This window comes from Talpa occidentalis, unplaced genomic scaffold, assembly GCF_014898055.3.
Source record: "Talpa occidentalis isolate TD23 unplaced genomic scaffold, MPIMG_talOcc4v2.1 talOcc4.9, whole genome shotgun sequence".
Classification (NCBI taxonomy): Eukaryota; Metazoa; Chordata; class Mammalia; order Eulipotyphla; family Talpidae; genus Talpa; species Talpa occidentalis.
In genome coordinates this window covers 14,814,695-14,835,101 of record NW_023605305.1, presented here as the reverse complement: position 1 = coordinate 14,835,101, position 20,407 = coordinate 14,814,695, and the positions used below count along the sequence as shown (strand labels likewise).

Below are 20,407 nucleotides of genomic sequence, written 5' to 3'. Positions count from 1 at the left end.
CTTGTGGTGATATCATAGAGGCCTCTGTGACCCCCCCACCAGCTCTCTGCATTCCACCAAGGAATTCCAACACTGGGAAGCTCCTCCCACAGACCCTGCCGGGGACCCCACTAAGGGAGTCAGGCATGAAGGGGCTGGGCTGGGGACAGAGGCTGCGGAGCAGGCCCCCGCGCAGCCAGGAAGGAGACAGAGGGCTGAGTCCCTGCATCCTGGAGTTGGAGGTGAGACTAGGCTAAGGAGAGGAAAAAGATGTTTTGCCCAGTGCCCTCCTCTACAGATCTCAACCTGGACCCCTTTCCCACCCCATCCCGTCACCAGATTCCAGGGTCACCCACCCTGCCTTCCATGTGAGGTATATGTTTCCCCCCCCAGAGAGGGAAAGACTGGTCTCTATTTCTCACTTTGCACCCTGCCTGGGGAAGGGGCAGGAGGGTACCCTCTGGTCTCTGAGGGCTGGAGAGACACCCGGTTGACAGCTTTTCACCCCAGTTCCCTCTGGGGATCAAATTCCTAACTCTGATAAGGAAGTCAAAGACACACTGATTTATTTCAGAGAAACTAACTTTACTTGGTTCAAAGTGTCTCTTGTGCGCAGAGAAGAACACACGGACAGACTCGTCTGTGGCGGGGGTGGGGTAGGGGGGCGAGAAGGGCAGGCTTGTGCTCCCATGAGTCAGAAGACCAGGGGGCCAAGGGGTGAGAGGAGAGGTGCAGCCTGACCTTCCTGCTCCTCCTCTGGCAAGGGAGGATAGGGGTGGCCCAAGGCCCACTTCACTTCACTCCACTCCAGGGGAGAGAGGAGCAGAAACGTCAGGAGCTCGGGCCGGGGGGAGTGAAACTATGGACCACACCACTTCCAACCTTGAACAGAAGCCAGCACGGCAGAGGCTGGGGATGGAGGTGGTCCTCAGGGCCAGAGGCCAGGAACTAGGGTAATAGCTGGGGCCAGAGGTCAGGAGGTCGGAGGTGGCTCTCTGAGGTCAGGGGCCAGGAATGAGAGTGCTCCTTGGGGGTCAGAGGGCAGAGGGTGGGAAGAATGTTCTCTAGAGTCAGAGGTGGGGACTTGGGAGCTGCCCTCAGCCTGCACCACGCCCCAGGCCCCCAGGCCCTCGGAGTAGAGATCCTGGTTCCGCTCCTTCCACTGTCGGAACTTCTCCCCAGTCAGCTCAGGGTCACCGAGCACTTCCTCCAAGGCCTGCAGCTCCTGCATCTTTGCCTGTGAGGGCATCGGGGCCAAGGAGCCGAGATCAACCCGAGGGGTGCGGGGAGGTGGGGGGGGTAGGGGGGAGTGGGGGAGGCAGAGCCCCAGCCCAGCATCTAGAATCCAGTTCCCACTGGCTCTGTCTCATCCCGATTCACAGACAGAGAACTGGAGCTTGGCCCAGTGCACAGCGGAGCCCGGAGGAGCACCAAGCCCAGCACGGAGAGCCCAGAGCCCAGTCCCCCAGGCCCCGCGCCCCAGCTGACCTTGAGTGTGCTCTGCAGCGCCCGCACGTGGTGCACTCGCTCGTTGAGCTTGGGGTCTCGGTTGCGCCGCATGAATGAGCTCCGCCATTGTTCTTGAGTGAGGGGCTGTGGCTGGCCCAGGAGGGACACCCCACCTTGCTTCAGCCCCCGTACCATTCCTTCCAGTGTCCCTTCACTGTTGTCTGTGGGAGCGGGAGCAGGATGAGGGTGTGCCGCCCTGGCCTCCAGCCTCCCCTTTCTGTTCCCGACCCCAGCACAGCACCTGATGGGGAGCTGAAGGAGGTCCGTGGGCTGCCCTGCGTGGGGGTGGCTGCAGGGGCTGTGTCTCCATGGAGCGGACTCCACGCTCGGGCAGGGCTGGGCTGCAGGCAGAGCAGGAGAGAAGGGCATCAGTCTGAACCCCACACTCTGCTGTTTATCCCCTTCCGTCCCTCACTCACTGAGGCTGAGCGGGAGCCAGTGTCATCGTCATGGTCTTCTGCTTCTGTCTCACTGTAGCAATCTGGGGTGCACAGGAGCAATTAGGGAACCCGCTAGGTTATACTGGGCTTTTTTTTTTTATTTTATTTTTTAAAGATTTATTTATTTATTTATACAAGCACTGGGTACAGTCAGAAGCACGGGAGGGTGAGAGAATTCACCAGAGCCAGAGCGGGGAGCAGAGCAGGCAGAAGGACCGAAGTACACTGCTGAGGGGAGCAGCGGGCGGCAGGAGAGGTCTGCGCGCCATGTGGGACCCTCACCCGGTGGCTGGGGAGCAGCCGGGGATCGAACTGGTGCTGCAGAGGCTGCGGGCAGCTTCACAACCCAGCGCTCAACCGCTGCGCCACAGGGGAGGCCCATACTGGGCTTTTTGAGGCCAGGTATTTGAGATCCAGCCCCTGTCGCAGGACAGGCAGAGGCTCAGGGGAGACTCACCCTCGGAGACACCCACCTTCCTCTCGGGGCGGGGGGCCCCGGCCTGGAGACTGGTACTTGGAAATGCAGGTAATGAGATGGCGCACCCACCTGTGAAGGGGCAGAGGGGGTCTTAGGGGGCTTCCATTTACTGCCCGCCAGGGGCTTCTCATCCGTCTCCTCTTAGCCTTAATCCTCAGAGCAACTGGGAGAGGTAGGAATGCCTATCAGCCCATTTTATAGGCGATGAAACTGAGGCTCAGAGATGTGAGGGTCTTGACCAAGCACGATCAGAGCTGGGCTTTGACGCCGGGCTCCAGGAGCACTTGGGTGGAGCAGGGAGGCAGGTGGGGTGGGAGGGGCACTCACTTGCTCAGATCTGTCAGGGTGTCAGCAGCGAAGATGAAGGGCTTGTACACGTCATGGGTGAGCTGGAACACACTGCCAGGGAGCGCAGAGGGCTCTCACTCAGCCTGCTGTGCCCAGCCAGAACCCAGAGAATCTGCGCCGGGATCCCCAAGCACTTACTGCCTCCTATTCGCTCCTCCTGACACCTCTTCCTTTGTCCCCCGCACCCCAGCCAGTCACGCCCAGGACTTAACTATTTTTTCTTCTGATCATATCCACTTTCCAGACTGTAGTTGGAGACGTTGATGAGCCCCTCGGCCTTCTCGTCCTGGGGGTCACAGTGTAAGGGTGGGCCTCAAACCCCCACACCCTCAGGGCCCCGAGTCAGGCAGGGCAGGGCAGGGAGAGGGCACCTCCTGGGTTCTCAACCACAAATCTCAGTGCCAGGAGGACAGGAATCTGGGGCAGGGGGTGGGAGAGTGACCAAGGGACACTCTGAGCCAGGAAGGGAAGCCAAGCTATGCAGAGGACCAGCCAAGAAAGAGGAGACGGCTCTTGCATTTTTTTCATTAGCAGATGAAGCGGCTTCATACTATGTTTTCCTTTCCCGGTCTATCTCTCCTTTCCATACGACTAACCCCCACGCAGTGCCTTCTCAGGAAGCCTTTGCCACTCCTCAGGCTGGACTGGGCACCTCTGCTGGGCTCCTACCCTCCTGCCCTTGGCTCTTCCCTCTCCACATGTTTCTGTGCCATGCTCGAGTTTGCATTCACCCCTCTCCCCTGCCAGCCTGGATAGTTCCTGCTCTATCCAATCCTTCCCTGAGCCGCCAGTGCCCAGCCAAAGCTGAATACACAGGCGGCACTGAATGTTTGATGAATGAATAAACAATTGAACAAATGGCCCATTACAAGGATGCACAGAATAAGAGAAGAGGAAGGGAAAGTAGGCAGAATAAAAGTGATTCTCTGCACACCTCTCATTCACCTTTTCCAGAATCTTTTAACACACACATTAACTCATTTCTCTCCAGAGTACCCCTGTCCCCCAGGTGAGGGGAGACCTCCGCAGATGGGTAGAGAGGAAGAGGGAAAAGGACTGAGGCCCCAGGCCTCACCTGGGGCTGGCGGTACCAGTAGAGCGTGTGTCCCTTGAGCACGAACCAGCAGCGGCGCCAGCGCGGGCCCATGAAGCCGCCGGGCACCTTGCGCAGCAGGAGCCAGCCGTCGCAGTCGGGCTGGCCCAGCTCCCGGCACGACACCCGCCGGCGGCTCAGCCGGGTCGCCACGCCTGCGGGGCACAGGCAGTGAGGGGTGGGCAAGGCCGCCGGGCCCCCAGACCTGCTCCCCCACTCCCCATAGGCATCCCCAGACCAAATTTCTAAACCCAGACTCCGTGCTCATAAAGTGACAGGTGTCTGAGGTGAGGACTGTGAGCCCCATTTCAGAGACAGGGAAGTGACGTCAGAGGAGAAGCCGTCTGCTCTGTCTGCTCAGACCCAGAGCGGGCGAGGTGCCCCGGCCGGGAGCACGGGTCTGTCTGAACTCAGAGCAGGGCTGTTTCCAGGAGAGACTGTGGGGGAGTGTGGGGTGGTCTTGCCCTGCACTGCGAAGACTTCTAAGAGCCCCTCACATTGGGGCCCACTCTGTCAGGTGCATCTCATACCTTTTGATTTCTTGCGGCCAGGGACAGGACTCTGAAAGGACCAGAAGAGGTCAGAGAAGGGTCTGGTGCTGCCTCACACCCCTCCTTATCGAGTCCCCGAGCTTACCCGGTCAGGAGACCCCTGAGTCTCTGCAGCCCCCACTGGGAGTGTGGCTGGGGATGTAGGAGGGTTGGATAGGGGCTCAGTGTCAAGAGAGGTCGAGTCTGTCAGGGAGTGGGGAGAGACACAGGGCCCATGAACCAGTCCCTGGACCAGCTGGAGGGAGGGGGTATCAGAATCCCAGGGCAAAGGGCTGCCCAGGGCATCTGCCGCCTGGTGGGGTGCTGACACTACCTGTCCAGGCAGAGCTAGGCACAGGGCTTGGGTTTGAAGGCAGATCAAAGGCAAAGACGTCCTCAGACAGGGCACTGGAGGGAGGGAGGAGGGATTAAGTGAGGCCATGGTTATCCCCCCAGAACACCCCCAAGGCCGACTCTGTTACCTGGGAGAAGATGAGGCTGCTGGAGCCCTCAGGTGTGAGGAACCCAGGGTCTGAGGAGGCGTCTAGGGAACAACCAGAAACAGGGTGAAGGAGCTGACCACAGAGGTCTGCAAGCAGGCGGGGGCAGGCAGGTACCTGAGGGGGTGTCTCTGGCACCGGGACCTTCTTCAGCACTAGGCTGGCCCCAGTTGGCTCCCGCAGCAGCTCCCTCACCACGTTCTTATAGGGCCAGCCCACCTAGGGGGACAGGCAGGTCAGGGGCTCTGCGGCAAATCAACACCCCTCATCCTCGGGATCCTCTCTCAGCCTTCCTCTCCCTCCTAGAGGCCTCCGTGGCCCCTTCACCTTGGCCCTGCCGACTCATCCAAGAAGGCCCCTCCCACAACTTGGGCCTTCAACTCAATAACCCCAGGTTCTACTCAGACCCCCTCACCTCCCACCTCGCCCTTCCTGTCCTCACTCACCACCACTTGCTCATTGACCTGGACAATCTCGTCTCCAGGCAGGATCTGCAGCCGAGAGTCAGTGGAGACCTGGTGTGGAGGGGAGGGCTTAGAGGGTGCCCTCTCCTGGGGCCTAAAGCTGGTTTGGCTGGCAGGGACGTGGGGTGGGCAGGGACCTGGGGCGGGCTGCTGAAGGTGTGGGGCTCTCACCGGGGTGTCCACTTGGGACACAAAGTGCAAGCAGTTGCTGGTGGTGTGGATTTCCAGGCCCTGCCAAGATAGAGGTTGCAGTCACTGAGGATGTGGGGGCAACAGGGCCAGTGGGCAGGACCCCTGCTGGGCACCAGGATCCTTAGGTGGCTAGAACTGGGCACACACTGGCCCCAAACTGGCACTGTCCCAACCTGCTGTGTGACTTTGATGTTGCCGCCCTCCTCTTGGCCTCTGCGGCCTCTTCTCATCCTCCCATAAAGGCCCCAGGGAGGCTGAGGTTGCTGACCCCTAAGGTCTAAGATTCTCCTGAAGGGAGAAGCAGGGTCAGGGCAGGGCCAAGGCAGGGATGGGGCGCTGGTTTACGCAACAGGTTAAAGACTAAAGCAGAAAAGTTCAAGTTCTCCTCCCTGTCATCTAACTTGCCAGGTTTATGTCCCAGTGCTGGAAAGTATCACCTGGGACCACGCCAGCAGTAGCCCCTCAGGGTTAGGGAAGGTGCTGAATGACAGAACCTGGGAAATTCCTCTGGGCCTTTAACTGCTGGACAAATAAGGCCTCTCAGCCATAATAGGACAGGCTCCTATGGGATTCTAGAGTCAGGTTCAGGCCCAGCCAAAGCTGCTGAGGGGTTAGAGGTGAGAGATGAGAGGTCGGGGCTCACCAGAGGATCGTCCAGCTGTACCCGCTCGAACACGGCTCCCTGTTTCAGCAGCTCCTGGGGACTGCAGCTCAGGATGTTGTGACAGATCCCTGCCACGTGACCACACTCGGGGAAGAGGAGGAACAGGATGTCCAGTCTGAGCCCCATCCCAGCCTCATCCCCAGGACTTTCCCATCCCATCCCCCAGACTCACAATCCTCAGGATTTTGCTCTCCTTCTCGGCTGCTGGACAGTCCTGGAAGCAGAGTAAGAGTGCAGGGCTCTACCCGGACTGGGGGTTGGGGGGGGCCCACTTCTCCAGAGGCCAGGGTGGAATTCCTATACCCTGGCCCCTCCCCAGAACTACACGGTCTCAGAGTTTTGGCTTATCCCTCTGATGCCAGACCCCCAAAAGTCACTATATATGTCCCCTCCCCATTCCTGAGAGTCAAACTTTCTGAGGTGCCCCCACCAGCTAGGAGACCCCATGTTACCAATGTCCCAGACCCAGCAGCCAGGCCTTCTCTCTCGCCGCCCACGCCTCACACCTGATCTCTGCTGATTCACAGGTTATAAAAAGCTCTAGGCTGACTTGGTCTCTTTGGCCTGAGCCAAGCCTCGCCCCAGTACTCCTACCTCCTGCAGAGTTTGGCCCAGCTCCTCGCACAGCTCCCCAATCTCCTGGCAGGCCGAGAAGTCATTTAAGTGGGAGAAGAGGTACCTGGCAGAAAGAAAGTCCAAAGCAGTGGTTAAAGAACTATGCTTAAAAGTCATGGAGCCATCCAGAGCTGCCTTGGGATAATACTGCTCTGATGGGTCTGGTTTGGGGTCAAGGAGATGCTTGATAAAGAGGTCAGCACAGGACTGATTGGTCAAGTGCCTATTACATGCTCAGCCCTGTTCTTGGCACTGGGGAAACTGACATTAGCACCTAATTACACCAATAAAGATTTCAATCCAACCTCTGTGAAGTGTAGGGAGTTCTGAGAGTATATAACAAGGAAGGCTTCCCCCAGGGAGTGACATTTGGCCTGGGATCTATAAGACAAGCAGCAGTCAGTAGAGGGGTGGGAAGAGCTCTATGTAAAGTGGTTGCAGTGACTATTGGGGTACAAGCTGGAGGACTGGGTGGGATCCTGGCTGTCACAGCACCTCTGCAGAGACCAACTAACCTCTTGTGCTACCATACTTGAACAAGAGCCAAGCTGTTTTTCTCTCCCAAGAGGAGAAGCCAAGGATAAGAAAGTGTCCCCTCACGGGTTATCCTAACCCTGGGAGGAGCCCGAGGTACCTGTTGAGCCAAAAGAGGAGGGCACGGGCCTCATGCACCAGCTCCACAGCTGCGCTGAGGACTTCGGCAGGAGGCTCGGCACAGTCCCCCAGGCGGCCTTGCACTAGACTCTGGAAGGCCTGGGTCCCCTCCAGCAGCCTCTCCGTCAGGCTCTGTAAGTTCTCTGTCTGTGGGCTGGAGCTCTGTTCCAGAAGGAGAGCAGGTCACCTCCCGGGCAGCCACCAGACCCCCACTGGCAACCCCCAGATGGATGGAAGCTGCAGCCAGAGTGGCCAGCATCACTCACCAGGGCCCGGAGCTGTTCTATCCCTTCCAGGATGAGCTCCTGGTGGCCCAGAGGCCGCACAGTCAGAGCCTCAAGGCTTCGGGGGCAGAGTTGGAGAAGGTATTTGCCTGGCAGCTCCCAGTCCTCAAAGGGATAGTCCTGCAGGGAATCATCGAGGCCTGGAGGGAGAGCAGGGGTCAGTACGAGAGGAGCCAGGGACTGTCATGGCCTTTCCAGCCTGTTCTTCATCATGAAAACCCTTGTCCCTCCCATCTGTTCTTCATGAAAACCCTGAGTTCCAGGCTGCCCATTTTACAGATGAGACTACGGAGTTAGGTAGAATGGGTGAGGGCTGAGGCTTTCAAAGGGTGGTCCTGGCAGCAGCATCCACCTCATTGAAGAAATACAAATTGTTGAACCCCCAACACCTACTAAATCAAAACTCAGGGACAGGGCCCAGCAATTTGTTTTCATAAATCCTCCAGGTGTTCAGATGCTTACGTCTGAGAACTACTAATAGAGGCAATAACAAGCGTGGGGTTAGAAGTCAGGAAGACCTGAGTACCAGCACTTCAGCAAGGAACTTAATTTCTCTGTGCCTCAGTTTCCTCACCTGTAAAATGGGGATAACCACCCCCTTCCTCTCATGTGTATATTAAGTGCCACAATACATACAAGCCTTTCCTGCTTCCTGCAGATGGTCAACAGCCTGCACCAGATTATCATGCCCAGACTCTACCGTGATCCGCAGGCCCCTCGTGGCCAGGCGGATACCTGCCTCTAGTCTCATCTCTCAGCACAGCCTCAAACCCAACATTTTAAACCACAGCATTAATTCCCGGTGGCTTTTGGAATGTTCTTTTGCCTCAGGGCCCTTGCCTGTGCTATTCCTTCTGCCCAGACTGCTCTTCCAGCTCCGTTACTCCCTTTTTCATGGAACTCCCTCCAGGAAATTTCCATAACTCCCCAGGCTGGGCTGTTTGCTTTCTTGCTCTCACTGCCTCTGGAGCCTCCACAAACCTCTGCACCTGAGCTCCCACCTGATTACAAGGCCTTCAAGGACCAGGCCTTCAGTGAAGTATAGGGAGTGCCTGGTGCATGGCAGATACCCCAAGAACTATCTATGGACCATTTACTGTGCATTAGACAAAATGTTAACAGGCTTTACACATAATAACACATTGGATCCTCACAGTATCTAGGACACGTGGACTAGAGTTGCCCCCATTTTACAGAGGGGAACATACACAGAAGAGTGCAGCTTGCACATTGTGTAAATTCTGCCCGTGACAAGCGGGGGCTACTTGGGTGGGGAATGGGTGTGTGTGTGTGTCCAACAGCCCTCACTCCCTGGGACACAGAGCACACCACACTGGGGATTCACGAACCTGTTACTTCATGGCTGTGGCCCCGGAGCCCCTCCTTCCCATGTGGAGTGGATGTACCACAGGCACGCTGCCTCCCGCCAGTGGGCCCCACAGTAAGCAGCAGGCTAGGTGGGCCCTGGCCATGACGGTTCTACTTTGTCCGCTTCATGAGGTCAGAGTTTTGCCTAATTTTGTGGCTAGGGAACCTGAGACCCCGTCACAGGCTAGTGAGGGCAGCGGGAAGTCTGACTAGAGCCCCAAATCCCTGCCCCAGTGTACCCCATTCCTCCCTGCATTCCAGCTTCCTCCTCCAGAAGGGATGTCCTGACTCATCTCCCCCTCCCAGGGGCTCCTCTGACAGGTCTCCAGTCTGAGCTGCTTCCCACCATCTCTCACGGAAGCCGGGAGCATTCCCCTCTCCCCACACCCCCGGCCCCTAGGGCTGGGAATGAGCCAGCTCCTCGGTCCAGCTGGGGCTTTTGCTTCTCTCATTAGGAACCTCCATATCAAGTCTGACTAAATCACTTCCTGGCTCAGTGTGTCAGTTTCCCCTTCCGAAAGCTGTGTTTAATAACAGCCCACTAGGCCCTGGGGGGAGGGGAGATGAGTAACAGAGTGGGTGTGGGACAGCTGGGGCTGGCCCCCCTGTTTTCATTACACAACCACTCCTTCCCTATTGCCAACCTGGCAGCCTCTTGGGATGCTGGAGAGACTGGGGACTCCCTTCTGTGTCCTAGGCCTCTCTCTTCAGGGGTTATTTCTTCACCCCCTAGAGCACTATACCAGATACTTGGCGGACTCTAATAAATGCCTGCTGCTGACTAACCAACTGACAGACTGGCAGGTCTTTTTTCCTTTTCCTCTCCCAATCCCAGTGCCCCTCAAGCCCACTTTGCCCCAGCACCACCTACCTCTCAACCAAGCTGCCACCTTCCCGGGGGTCCAGGTCGATACAGGTTCCATGGCCAAGTTCGGCCGCTGGGATTTGCGTCCGCTGTGTCCCACTGGCTCAGGAATTTCCGCTCCCGGACTTGGGGCGGACCCAGGCGGGGCTCTGGGTGGAGCCTCCAGCCTACCTGGGCCCACGTGACTGACTAGGTGAGGCGCGGTGACAGCCATTGGCCCACCACCTGTCTGCCTCCTGCCTCGCCCTTCAGGCCTCTATGGGACAGTGGGTGGCCTCACCCGGGGGAGGTGCCAGTGGTGTGTGACTCTGGCAAGCTCAGGGCCGCCTTGGGATCGTTCCCCAGAGGGCTCAAATGGCAGGGCAGGAACCAGACCTTCAGGTTCCCCAAAAAAAGGGCCAAAAGGTGACCTGTGAGCACAGTAGGGCTGGAACCTGACCTTCAGGTTCCCCCAAAAGGACCAAAAGGTCACCTGTGAGCACAGTAGCCTGCAGAGGCGAGTCTAGGGAGTTAGAGCCCATAGTGCAAGTTCCAGCCCTGTGTCCTGTTAGCAGTGTGACCAGGGCCAACCCTCCCCACCGGCCTCAGTTTCCCTGTCTGCACATGGATGTCACAGTCTCTACTTCAGAGGCTGCTGTGTGCAGGTCGTCCTATAAAGCCTTTAGAACAGGGGTTTTTAGACCCCTATTCTTTTAGTACCATGGATCCTTTAGGCAGTGCGGTGAAACCTTTGGACTCTTCTCAGAATGATCTTTAAAACGTAAAACAGGGCCTCCCCGGTGGCGCAGCGGTTGAGCGCCGGGTTGTGAAGCTGCCCACAGCCTCTGCGGCACCAGTTCGATCCCCGGCTGCTCCCCGGCCACCGGAGGAGGGTCCCACATGGCGCGCAGACCTCTCCTGCCGCCCGCTGCTCCCCTCAGCAGTGTACTTTGGTCCTTCTGCCTGCTCTGCTCCCCGCTCTGGCTCTGGTGAATTCTCTCACCCTCCTGCACTTCTGACTGTACCCAGTGCTTGAATAAATAAATAAATAAATAAATCTTTTTAAAAATAAAATAAAACATAAAACAAAATGCTGGGAATTACAAGGAAGACAATTATTATTAAAATATAGTTTAAAACAAATTTATGACCTAATGTGTTTATTAACATTAAATGACAAGACTGGCATTCTTGTCAGTCTAAATTCTCCTTTTCCAAGGACTTCAGGGTGTTGTCATTCAGCTTGAATAAGCACATTAAACCCAGTGGGGTGGTCTTTGATTCACCTCTTCTGAAATATTGATCAGCAAATTAAAGACAGGGAACAGGGGATGTAGGGGAGTCATGGAGAAGCCAGGGTGATGGGTCCAAGAACTGCAGACTCTCTATTGTTCACAGGGCACCCCGTCAATGGCTACTATGTCACAGGAGTGTGTGAGACAAAATGCTGTGCAGGAGTGGATAAGAACTACCATAACTTTGAAGTAGTTATGAGCATAAATAATACTTCAATACCTGTAGTAATACAACTTGATATGAAAACATATATAATCTCCGTTGGTGACAAAGTCACATATAGTTTCCCTTCGGAAAGCAGGGTTTAATAACAGCCCACCCACCTTAAAAGCCACGGGCCTAGATCAATTCCTGACATGTACCAAGTGTATAGTCATCACTCTAGGCCAGCAGGAGTAAGCGGGGTCAGTTTCACTTGCCGTGTGGCTGAGTCTAACTCCCATGCCTCTCTAAAAGAGGGATAGCTAGACCTTAGTGCTTTGAGCTTTTAGGTATTTTGAATCTGTAGCATGGGGTAGATCTGAGTTATTACTGCTTGAATTTTGTGGTGAGAGACTTGGGTCTGTCCCTCTGACTCTGCCAACTACTTTGGAATCTACCAGCATCCTGGTAGAGACCCGGCCTACAAAGCCTGCAAGATAACAATCTTGCCTGTAAACTGGAAACTCCAAATCTGAACTTAGTCCACCTATGCCCATGTAGCGTGTGTGTTTTTTTTTAAACTTTTTTTTTTAAGATTTATTTTTTATTTATACAATAGCTGGGGTACAGGCCAGAGGTGCAGGAGGGTGAGAGGACTCACCAGAGACAGAGTGGGGAGCAGAACAGGCAGACAGACCGAAAGCACTGCTGAGGGGAGCAGTGGGCGTGACAGGAGAGGTCTGCCCCGCCATGTGGTTATCTCCCTGGCCAGCCGGGAATTGAACCTGCACTGCAGAGGCTGCAGACAGCTTCACAGCACTGTGCTCAACCCACTGCATCACTAGGGAGGCCCTCGTGTGTGTGTGTTTTAATTGTCATGGGGTAATTTCACAGTTAGTTCTCTGGAGACTCTACCACACCTTCACATATGGTGTCAGACATGAGAGCTGGTTGTTAGCTGCTGCTTTCAAGGGTCCCTGAAGGCCTTGCTCCCTGCCAAGAACTCACAAGGCTCCCAATTCACAAAACAGCCCTCCCCTCTCTGGCTTTGCCCCGGGTCCTCATGCCCTGCACTGTACCCCTCAACACTCCTCTGTGCTATGTCCTCTAAAATTTTGTCTCTTCCTATAAAAGCCTTCCTGTGGCATTTGGGGAAAGTCCAGTCAACAGACCTGTCTCCCCCATTTTGACTTCATCAAATATCTACCTGGCTGGCATACGATATAGAGGGGAGAACCCAGCCAGTCTCTGCCAGCTCTAAACTCACAGCCCTACAGGGGAGAAAGAGACAAGAACTTATACCACTTGGACTCACCTGGTCCCTGCAAAGGACAGGAGGGCTAGAAACCACAGGCTTCACTCTGCCCCCAGGCCCCGGCAAGGCTACGCAGTTACAGGCATAGTAAACGGCAGCTTCTATTTTATTTATATTTTTTAAAGACTTATTTATTTATGCATACAAGAGCTGGGCGTAGGCCAGAGGTGTGCGGGGTGAGGGTATTCACCAGAGACAGAGTGGGGAGCAGAACAGACAGATCTACTGAAATACACTGCTGAGGGGAGCAGCAGATGAGACAAGAGAGGCCCCACGCTATGTGGGTCAGCTCCCTGGCTAGAGATTGAACTCACACCATAGCAGTGACAGCACTGAGACTTAACGCCTAGGCCCCAGCTTCTATTTGAAAGGACTTCTTATGAAATTATGCAAGTTCTTTTTACATAGTTGCTGTAAAATTTTTGAAGGGAACAAGTCATTATGTGAAAAGAGGATGCACCCTTTCCCAGCATGTCCCTAGCCCATCCTCTGGTGCGGCCACCAGTTCTCTCTGTAGAGATGCCACATGCTACTCCGCAAATATGCACATGTCTGTAGCAGATGCTAGTCTGCTTTGCTTCCGCAAATATGCTTTTTTTGTTCCTTTTCATTTTATGAGATAATCATGTAAAGTGCTTAGAAAAGTGCCCAGCACGGTCAGCTATTGTGTTTTAGCTCATCACAGTTTAATCAGTACATGTAGATCTTTTAGTATTGTCCTTGAGCCAAGGATAGGGAAGACTTCTAAGTAACTCCATCTTCGGGAGAAGTATGAAATGTGCCTTTCCCTGTGGTAGGGCGGTTGATGTAACAGAAACCAAGTGAAAAGGATGATAGTTTGGAGGGCAGGGGCTAATAAGTCACCTTCTCCCTCCTATGCTGAGAGCTGATTGGTAACACCCATTTATCTGAGGTCAGGGCAGTCTGAGGAGGCTCCCCCAGTACCTGGTCCAGGCCTGGCTCTCTGTGCTGCCAGGCAAGGCCTCTCCTGCCTATCCAGCTGGCCTCTCCTGTAGATGGGGGAGGTGCTGCTCAGGCCTGATGCTGATCTCTCCTGACAGCTGCTCCTAAAGCTGGCAAGGCGGGTAGGGATGGGAGGGTGAGGGAGAGATTTAAGATTTGAAGGCCCAGCAGCCCCACCCACTGCCAGACTTGGGAGGGCAGACCTGGTGAGCATCCTCTGAGGCCATGGCTCTCATGCATATGAGAGGTCAGGAAGCTCTCTGCTCCTATCTTTACCTCTTGGTACCATGAACACCTCTAGCCCTCATTCCCTCTTCCACTCCATAGGCTGCCAGGGAGACTAGAGGCACCCACCATGCAATTTCGTCGCCTGACTCCTGGCTACTTCCGGGTGCTACAGGTAAGTAACCCCTAGCTCATGGCTCCTGGCATTGGCCCCCTTCCTCCCCCTACCATGGCTGAGGGCTGGGTTGATACCCCCAACAGCCAGGCCGTCACGTTCCCTGCCGCCTGAGCAGCCAGGGCCCAGATGGGCAGTGAAGCAAAAGGGATTGGGGTGGAATCTCCCCAGGGCACAATGGCGTCCATATCTCTCCACCAGCCTATATCTTTCAGAAGCCCCAACTGACCTCTCAGGCACACCTTCTGTGAACCCCAGATGCAGGTTGCTGGGGAGCTGAAGGCAGAGCCCCGGAGTACACTAGCTGGGGCTGTGGCAACACTGCTGGCTGTCCTTGGGCTGGGCGGCTCCTGCTATGCTGTCTGGAAGATGGTGGAGCAGCAGCGGCAGCGGCCCCAACCCCAGGCTCCACGATGAAAAGGGCAGCCACTCACCTGGGCTGTGGGGTAGGTGACAACCTGGGGGATGCGGTCTCGGGAACACGCATCTTTTCTGGAGCCAGTCCCTGCCTTCTTTGGAGTTTAAGTCTGATCCCACACCCCAATTCTCATTGCATCTGGGCTCCTCCAGTTCAGATGCCAGGACTCCTGAGGGAAAACCAGACTGCAGGTTCCAAAGCTGAATCAAGTAGAGAGTAAGCACCCTAGACCCTGGACACAGCAAGAGTAGAGAAACTCTTAAGGGGCAGGAGTTTGGGGGAGTAGCACAGGGATTAGCAAGTCAGAGGCAAGCCCCCATTATCCAGTTTTTTTATTGTGTGTGTTTGAGGTGGGAGGGTCACCCAGAAGTCAATCTACTCTCCAAATCCAGGGCTAACAGAAGTTGAAAGAGTCTCTCCCAGACTAGTCCATGCAGCACTGTCCATGGGCAGCTCTTCTGCCACGCGTGTCAGCTGGATGTATCCATCTCAGGGACGTCAGTGGACACTTCTGTGGGCACTGCCAACCGCTGGGGAGGCACATAGGAGCCCATACCTGCTGCCCTCTCGGCCTCTTTCTGACTGTAAGGCTCCACACTCAGTTGCTTCAGCCTGGGAAAAAGAAGAATAGGAATTCGGAGCTGACCAGACCCAAGCCCTGTCTGCCGCCTGTCTGCACCCATCCATCAACCCTGTCCTTAACTTCCTCATACCTTTTTTTGTGGTCTTTGGATCGGAAGTGGGTCTTCAGGTTGGCAGAATCGATGAAGTACCTCCTGTAGGGATGGGGGTAAGGAGGAGAGTAAGGAAGTGACGCCCTTAGGGTACTCCCTGATCCTAGCTCCTCTGACGCCAGGCCCCAGGCCGGTAGGGGTGGGAGCAGCAGCAGACCCACGGGGCCCAAGAGGGCACCCCTCGCGCCCCAGCCATGCCACCCTTGGTCCGTACCGCGGACCCTTCTCCTCAGGCCAGGCCCGGTCAGGACTCACGCGCAGGCCAAACAGCGATACAGGCCACACCCTGGCAGGTCCGGATCAGGCTCGGCGCCCTGGTCTGGTCGGGGTCGCCCGGGAACCTGGGGCCGCAACTCGCGGTGAATCTCATCCAGGTCCGGCCGCCGCCGCTTCGCCTTCATCTGACGGGCCAGGGAGTGTGCTCGGTGCGCGCCCGTCCGGCGGGAGCGACCCATGATTGGTGACAGCGGGGATCGGAGCCAGAGCCCAAACCTCCGCACACGTGCGGGTGTTTCCGGGCTGCTCCGTGACGTCACGCGACGGCCTGGGCGGAGCAGCTGCGGCCGACCTCCTCTGATGACGTCACTGGCGCGGGCCGCGCCTTGAGCGCCCCCAGGCGGCCACTACGTTAATGATGGAGCTCGGGGGAGGCCCTGAAGCATCCTTACCTGAAGGCTTGAGCCTACCCGCCAGCTCCCGCTGCAGGGCTCTGGGTAGTGGTGCCCCAAGGGAACTGCGGGCGCTCCCGCAAGGCCCACACGATCTCAGCGCCGTCCTCTGGCCCTCACACCCTTCCTGGTTCCTAGATCTGAGACTTCGCGGTGGGAGGAGGGGCGCATGCTTTGACCACCTCTGGAAAGCCCTGGACACTGTGACGTGAGTAAATGAAAAAATGAATGAAAGAGAGTGAATACGTTTGAAATGCCGGCCCCCACGAGACTCCCTGAGATGCCGTCAGTCCCAGAAAAAGCCCTCGCCACGGCTCATTGCTCCCCAGTTACTCCCTTGGGTCCTCACCCTCCATATGCCCCCAGCCAAATCCGTGAGGGAGAACTGTACTTGTGCAGAGAACCCAGCGTTCAGGGATCCTGTCAGTTGGAAGACGGGTCAGTTCCTCGCATAAGAAGAGGAGGTGCTCATAGAAGGACTCCCATCTTTGTCCTCTTTCTCCGAGCCCCTGATCCTGGCTGTTTAGGGGTTGTGTGCTCACAATGGGGAGAGGGCCAGGGGACCTTTCCCCATTCTCCAAAGCTTGGTGCATTCCAGGTGACCAAAAGAGCTCAGCAATAATTCAAGGGTTCCAGGTCTTTGGAACCTGTTGCCAGGAAACAGGGAGGTAGGCACGTGCGTCCCTGGGGAGAGGAATCGGTTTCCAGCCCAGACAAAGCGGTGAAATGTAAGCCCAAGGTGCAGTCTGGGGACCTGGGGACCCTCCCACTCTAGTTTACAAGGCTGAGTGGAGAATGGGGTGTGCCCTTACTGAGAGCACAGCTGGTGTGCTACAGTCACACGGGCATCAGTGCTGGGCCTGGGCCCAAAGGCTTTGTAAATGGTCTTTATGAATGGAAGAGGATTTTTCTGGAATCATTCCAAGAGATCATATTCAAGTATTACTAGGCTCAGGAGGGAGACTTCTGTGGAGAGAGACATCTTTATTATTCTTGGGCTATATGGGTCAAGACAAGGGCCTGAGGTGGCAGAGACTGGCTTTGTCCCCCCACCCCCTAGATTCCTTTGGATCAGGTTCACCTGCTGGGACTGTGCCAGCTGGGGAGGCTGGTACATCTTTAATGAAGTCACCTGATATCTCCGGACAGGCTCTGGGCCTCACCAAGTTCCTGGGGCCAGACCCATTGGGTGTCCATTCAGGTACCAACTTCCTGAACTTGGGTGCCAGGCCCATTTCTTTTGAAGCCATGAACCAGGCTTTCTGGAAAACCTACAAAACCAAGATGCTACAGACCCTGAGTGGGGAATCTGAGGAGGACCTGGCGGAGGAGGTAGATATGATCCATGCATGTTGGGTGGGGCATGGGCAGAGGGACAGCCAAGTGACAGGTACAAAGAAGGGCAAGGGACAGATTCTGAGAGAGGGGGCCATGATTGTGCAGAAGCAGATGATACATTCAGGGATGCAAATGTCATGGTGTCGTGCAGAAAGTCAGGACATTCAGGAAAGCTCAGGAAGGAGAAGACTAACTGCCAAGATCCAAGGGCTACCCAGTGAAAGAGACCCTTCTGGAAGCAGTGGGAAGTGGCCACGGGGGCATACTCAGCTTGACAACCTTTCTAAGAGGCAGGGCTATGCAGAAGAGGGATAGCTTGCCTTGAGCGGAGGTGAACCCCTAGTGCTGGAGGAAGGTCCAGTGGAGCAACACTGGACCAGAGCCATCTATGTGCCATATCTTTCCTGACTTGAAAGCCATGGAAAAGGGCCTGAAACTGGGAACATTTTACCTGTACGGGGTGTGATAAATGGAGGTTACCAAACAGATGTGGCAAGGGTCATTCTGTGGGCGGTGGGGGCTGGTGTGTGTGAACAGTGTATGTCTAAACAGATTGATGTCCACGGGTGAGCTTGTATAGATGTGCCTGTGGCTCGCAGGGGGATTGGTGTTAGAGTAGAATCCCCAGTAAAGGTGTATGTACAGGTGTGAACTGGGTGGGCATTTTCAGGTGTGTACATTTGGGGCCAAGGCCTATGCCTGTGTGGCTCTGTACACGTGTTTGCACAGTCGATTTGTATGGTGTGCGTGTACATCTGCGTCCTGCCGTCTGGATGGGGGAAGAGGTTTTGTGAGCTGTGGGGCCTGTCCACAGTGGCTTAAATGCACAAGTGTCAGTGGTATCTCTGGGTATGAGACGCTGTGCAGGTGCCTCCCAGCACATGCATCTGAGTACAGGTGAAGAGCTGGAGCCCTGTGGAGGCATGTTCATGCAGAGGTGTGTCTACATCGGCATACCCTGGTCCACACGGTCCTGGGTGTGTGTGTGCGTGCCAGTGGGTGGGCAGCCACGTGCGTGGGAATGTGCCACACTGGCCGTGTATGTGACTGAAGGGTACCTGAAAGCATTTGTGGTGGGTGTGAGGTGACTAGGTGTGTGTTTAGTTCTGTGGGGCTTAGGGTGCTTGGGTTGTGAGTTCCAGATTAGCTGTGGGAGAGGGAGGACCCATTCTTTTGGGACCTCTCTCCTACTTGGGGGGCGTGTCTTGTATCCCAGAGGGAGAACCCGGTGTTAGTGCCATCTGAGACGGCAGAACCCACTGAAGAGGCCTTCAATCCCATGTCACAGCTGGCCCGCCGGGTGAGTTCTCGTCAGAGGCTGTTGTTGAATCTTGGAGGTGGTGCTGGGGCCCTCCCCTGACTCAGCCCCTTCTTCCCAGGTTCAAGGGGTTGGGGTGAAAGGTTGGCTGACAATGTCATCTCTGTTTAACAAAGACGATGAGGACAAGCTGCTGCCACCGGAGCCCTGTGCTGATCAGTATGTGCGTGTGTTGGGGGGAGGGTGTTCTGGGACAGGTCTGGGGGTCCCCCTTCTCTGATGTCCTTTCCATCTGGTCTGTTGCCTATCTTTCTGACCCAGAGGAGGGCTGGGGCACTATTTCTGTTTCTCAGGAAGAAAGAGGCCATATCAGCATATCCAGGAGATTACACATATCTCAGAAGGAATTTACCAGTTGTGGGGATTGAGAGGCTGGAAGGTGTTATAGGCTCTCTCTCCCCACCCACTTGGGAGGGAGGTCTCCCTAGAGCCAGGAACAGAGGAGAGAACCTTTAGGTGTGGACGAGAGGGGGTCCAGATCAGTGATTCCCAAGTACAGATCTAAACGCTTATCCTGCAGGGAGCTCATCAAACACAGATTCCCAGGCCCTCCTTCAGAGGTTAGTTAGCAGGTGACCCGAGGTCTGGAACCCACGTTTTCAGCAAGTTCCCTGAGGACCAAGGCACACGAGTTCAGAAAGCCCTGTCTTAGGTCTTTGACGCTGGGGGTGGGGGGCGGTTGGGTCTCATCCTGAGTCATCCGCCTAGTGCCATCCCCAACCTTGCACACACACCCCTGGACATTTCTCTGTCTGTTCCTCTCTCCTGGAGGGGTGTCACTCTTGCCCTAGGGTATCCTCCCTTCCAGATCTCTCCCTCTGGCCTGAGGATCCTACCTCAAGCCTCCTCACCCCCCTTCGATTGTTATTCATTGTTCTTCCCCGCATATTTCCTAACTCCAGAGTCCCCTCTCCCCTAAACCTCTGACCTAGATCTTTCTCCTTCCCCGGGGTCGCACCCCCCCTTCTTCTCCCCAGTGTTCCCTCCATCCCGGTACTTGACCTGACTGGCCCCTTCCCGCCTGTCTTCAGGGCGCCACTCTTGGCCAGGGATCCCGATCCCGGCGCCCTGGTCTGTCTCGCCGCGGAGGCCTTTCCCGGCGCGCCCCGGAGCCCGCCCCGGGCCTCCAAGCCCTGATCTGCCCGGTCTCGCGGGCACCTCCAGCCCCTGGCCGGCTCTGCGCTGCGGCCGCGGACCCGCCTGGGCTGCTCGGGCCGGGTGCGCGCCCCTCGACCCCGCCTTCTCTCCGCGCGCTCTCCCGGCCTCCCGCCAGCGCCTGACCCCACCCCTCTCCGCAGCCCTCTGGCGGCGCCGCGCCCCCCGCAGGCCTCGGCGGCCGAGGAGGCCGCGCCGCGCGGGCCGGGGCTCTGGGACGCGTTCGCCAGCAGGTGGCAGCAGCAGCAGGCGGCGGCGGCGTCCATTCTGCGCGGCGCCGAGGCCGCCCGGGAGCCCGACCCTGAGGCCGGGGAGGAGGCCGCGGAGGACGCCGTCGAGCGTCGCGAGCCCCGGGAGGCTGACCCCGCGGCCGGCTTCAAGTGGGGCTTCCTCACCCACAAACTGGCCGAAATGAGGGTGAAGGCTGCACCCAAGGGCGACTAGCCGGCCGGCCGACCTGAGCCCCTGCTCTTCCTCCCGCTCCCATAAACACCCTGGCCGGACACCCGAGTGGCCGCGTGCTTCTGTCCAGACGGCGGAGAGGCTCTTTGGCGGGGGAGAGGGGCAACCTCAAGACGGGTACAGCTCGGGGGGGTCTGCACCTCCTTTCCCACAAACGTAAAGGTAGAAAATGGCCAGAGACCATTTTCAGGTATCAGGTTGGATTGTGGTCAGTTCGGGGTCCAACTTTCCAAGAAG

General features: G+C 56.5%; 4 protein-coding genes across 5 annotated transcripts; 2 read left to right on the top strand and 2 right to left on the bottom strand.

The window, feature by feature from the left end:
* The first annotated feature begins 67 nt into the window (after positions 1-67).
* Positions 68-18,489, top strand: ZNF593OS (ZNF593 opposite strand). 2 transcript variants are annotated; one of them, XR_005122915.2, is made up of 5 exons: positions 68-221; positions 14,005-14,077; positions 14,336-14,523; positions 16,036-16,105; positions 18,452-18,489. XR_005122915.2 is itself a non-coding variant. In XM_054691204.1 (4 exons), the coding sequence occupies exons 2-3, from the start codon at positions 14,033-14,035 to the stop codon at positions 14,492-14,494; spliced, it is 204 nt and encodes a 67-aa protein (XP_054547179.1). In that variant the 5' UTR covers positions 68-221; positions 14,005-14,032; the 3' UTR covers positions 14,495-14,523; positions 18,452-18,463. The 2 variants fall into 2 exon arrangements, 1 of the variants encoding a protein (XP_054547179.1); XM_054691204.1 differs by lacking the exon at positions 16,036-16,105 and having other exon boundaries at positions 18,452-18,463.
* Positions 840-10,062, bottom strand: CNKSR1 (connector enhancer of kinase suppressor of Ras 1). Its single transcript, XM_037499334.1, is given in 22 exon segments — positions 840-1,005; positions 1,007-1,216; positions 1,468-1,649; positions 1,730-1,829; positions 1,908-1,969; positions 2,402-2,475; positions 2,734-2,805; positions 2,967-3,040; positions 3,830-4,002; positions 4,378-4,408; positions 4,484-4,581; positions 4,712-4,785; positions 4,860-4,921; positions 4,995-5,096; positions 5,324-5,392; positions 5,513-5,572; positions 6,177-6,281; positions 6,370-6,411; positions 6,792-6,876; positions 7,447-7,628; positions 7,733-7,890; positions 9,990-10,062. Coding segments are annotated over 22 exon segments (2,145 nt in total). The 5' UTR covers positions 10,042-10,062; the 3' UTR covers positions 840-927.
* ZNF593 (zinc finger protein 593) lies at positions 14,607-15,764 on the bottom strand. Its single transcript, XM_037499333.2, has 3 exons — positions 15,485-15,764; positions 15,209-15,271; positions 14,607-15,107 (listed from the first exon to the last, which is right to left on the bottom strand). Exons 1-3 carry the CDS (start codon positions 15,682-15,684, stop codon positions 14,966-14,968), a joined length of 405 nt encoding a protein of 134 aa, XP_037355230.1. The 5' UTR covers positions 15,685-15,764; the 3' UTR covers positions 14,607-14,965.
* On the top strand, positions 16,650-20,211 carry CUNH1orf232 (chromosome unknown C1orf232 homolog). The gene is made up of 4 exons (XM_037499332.2): positions 16,650-17,229; positions 18,452-18,535; positions 18,615-18,712; positions 19,852-20,211. The coding sequence occupies exons 1-4, from the start codon at positions 16,792-16,794 to the stop codon at positions 20,150-20,152; spliced, it is 921 nt and encodes a 306-aa protein (XP_037355229.1). The 5' UTR covers positions 16,650-16,791; the 3' UTR covers positions 20,153-20,211.
* Positions 20,212-20,407: the final 196 nt, after the last annotated feature.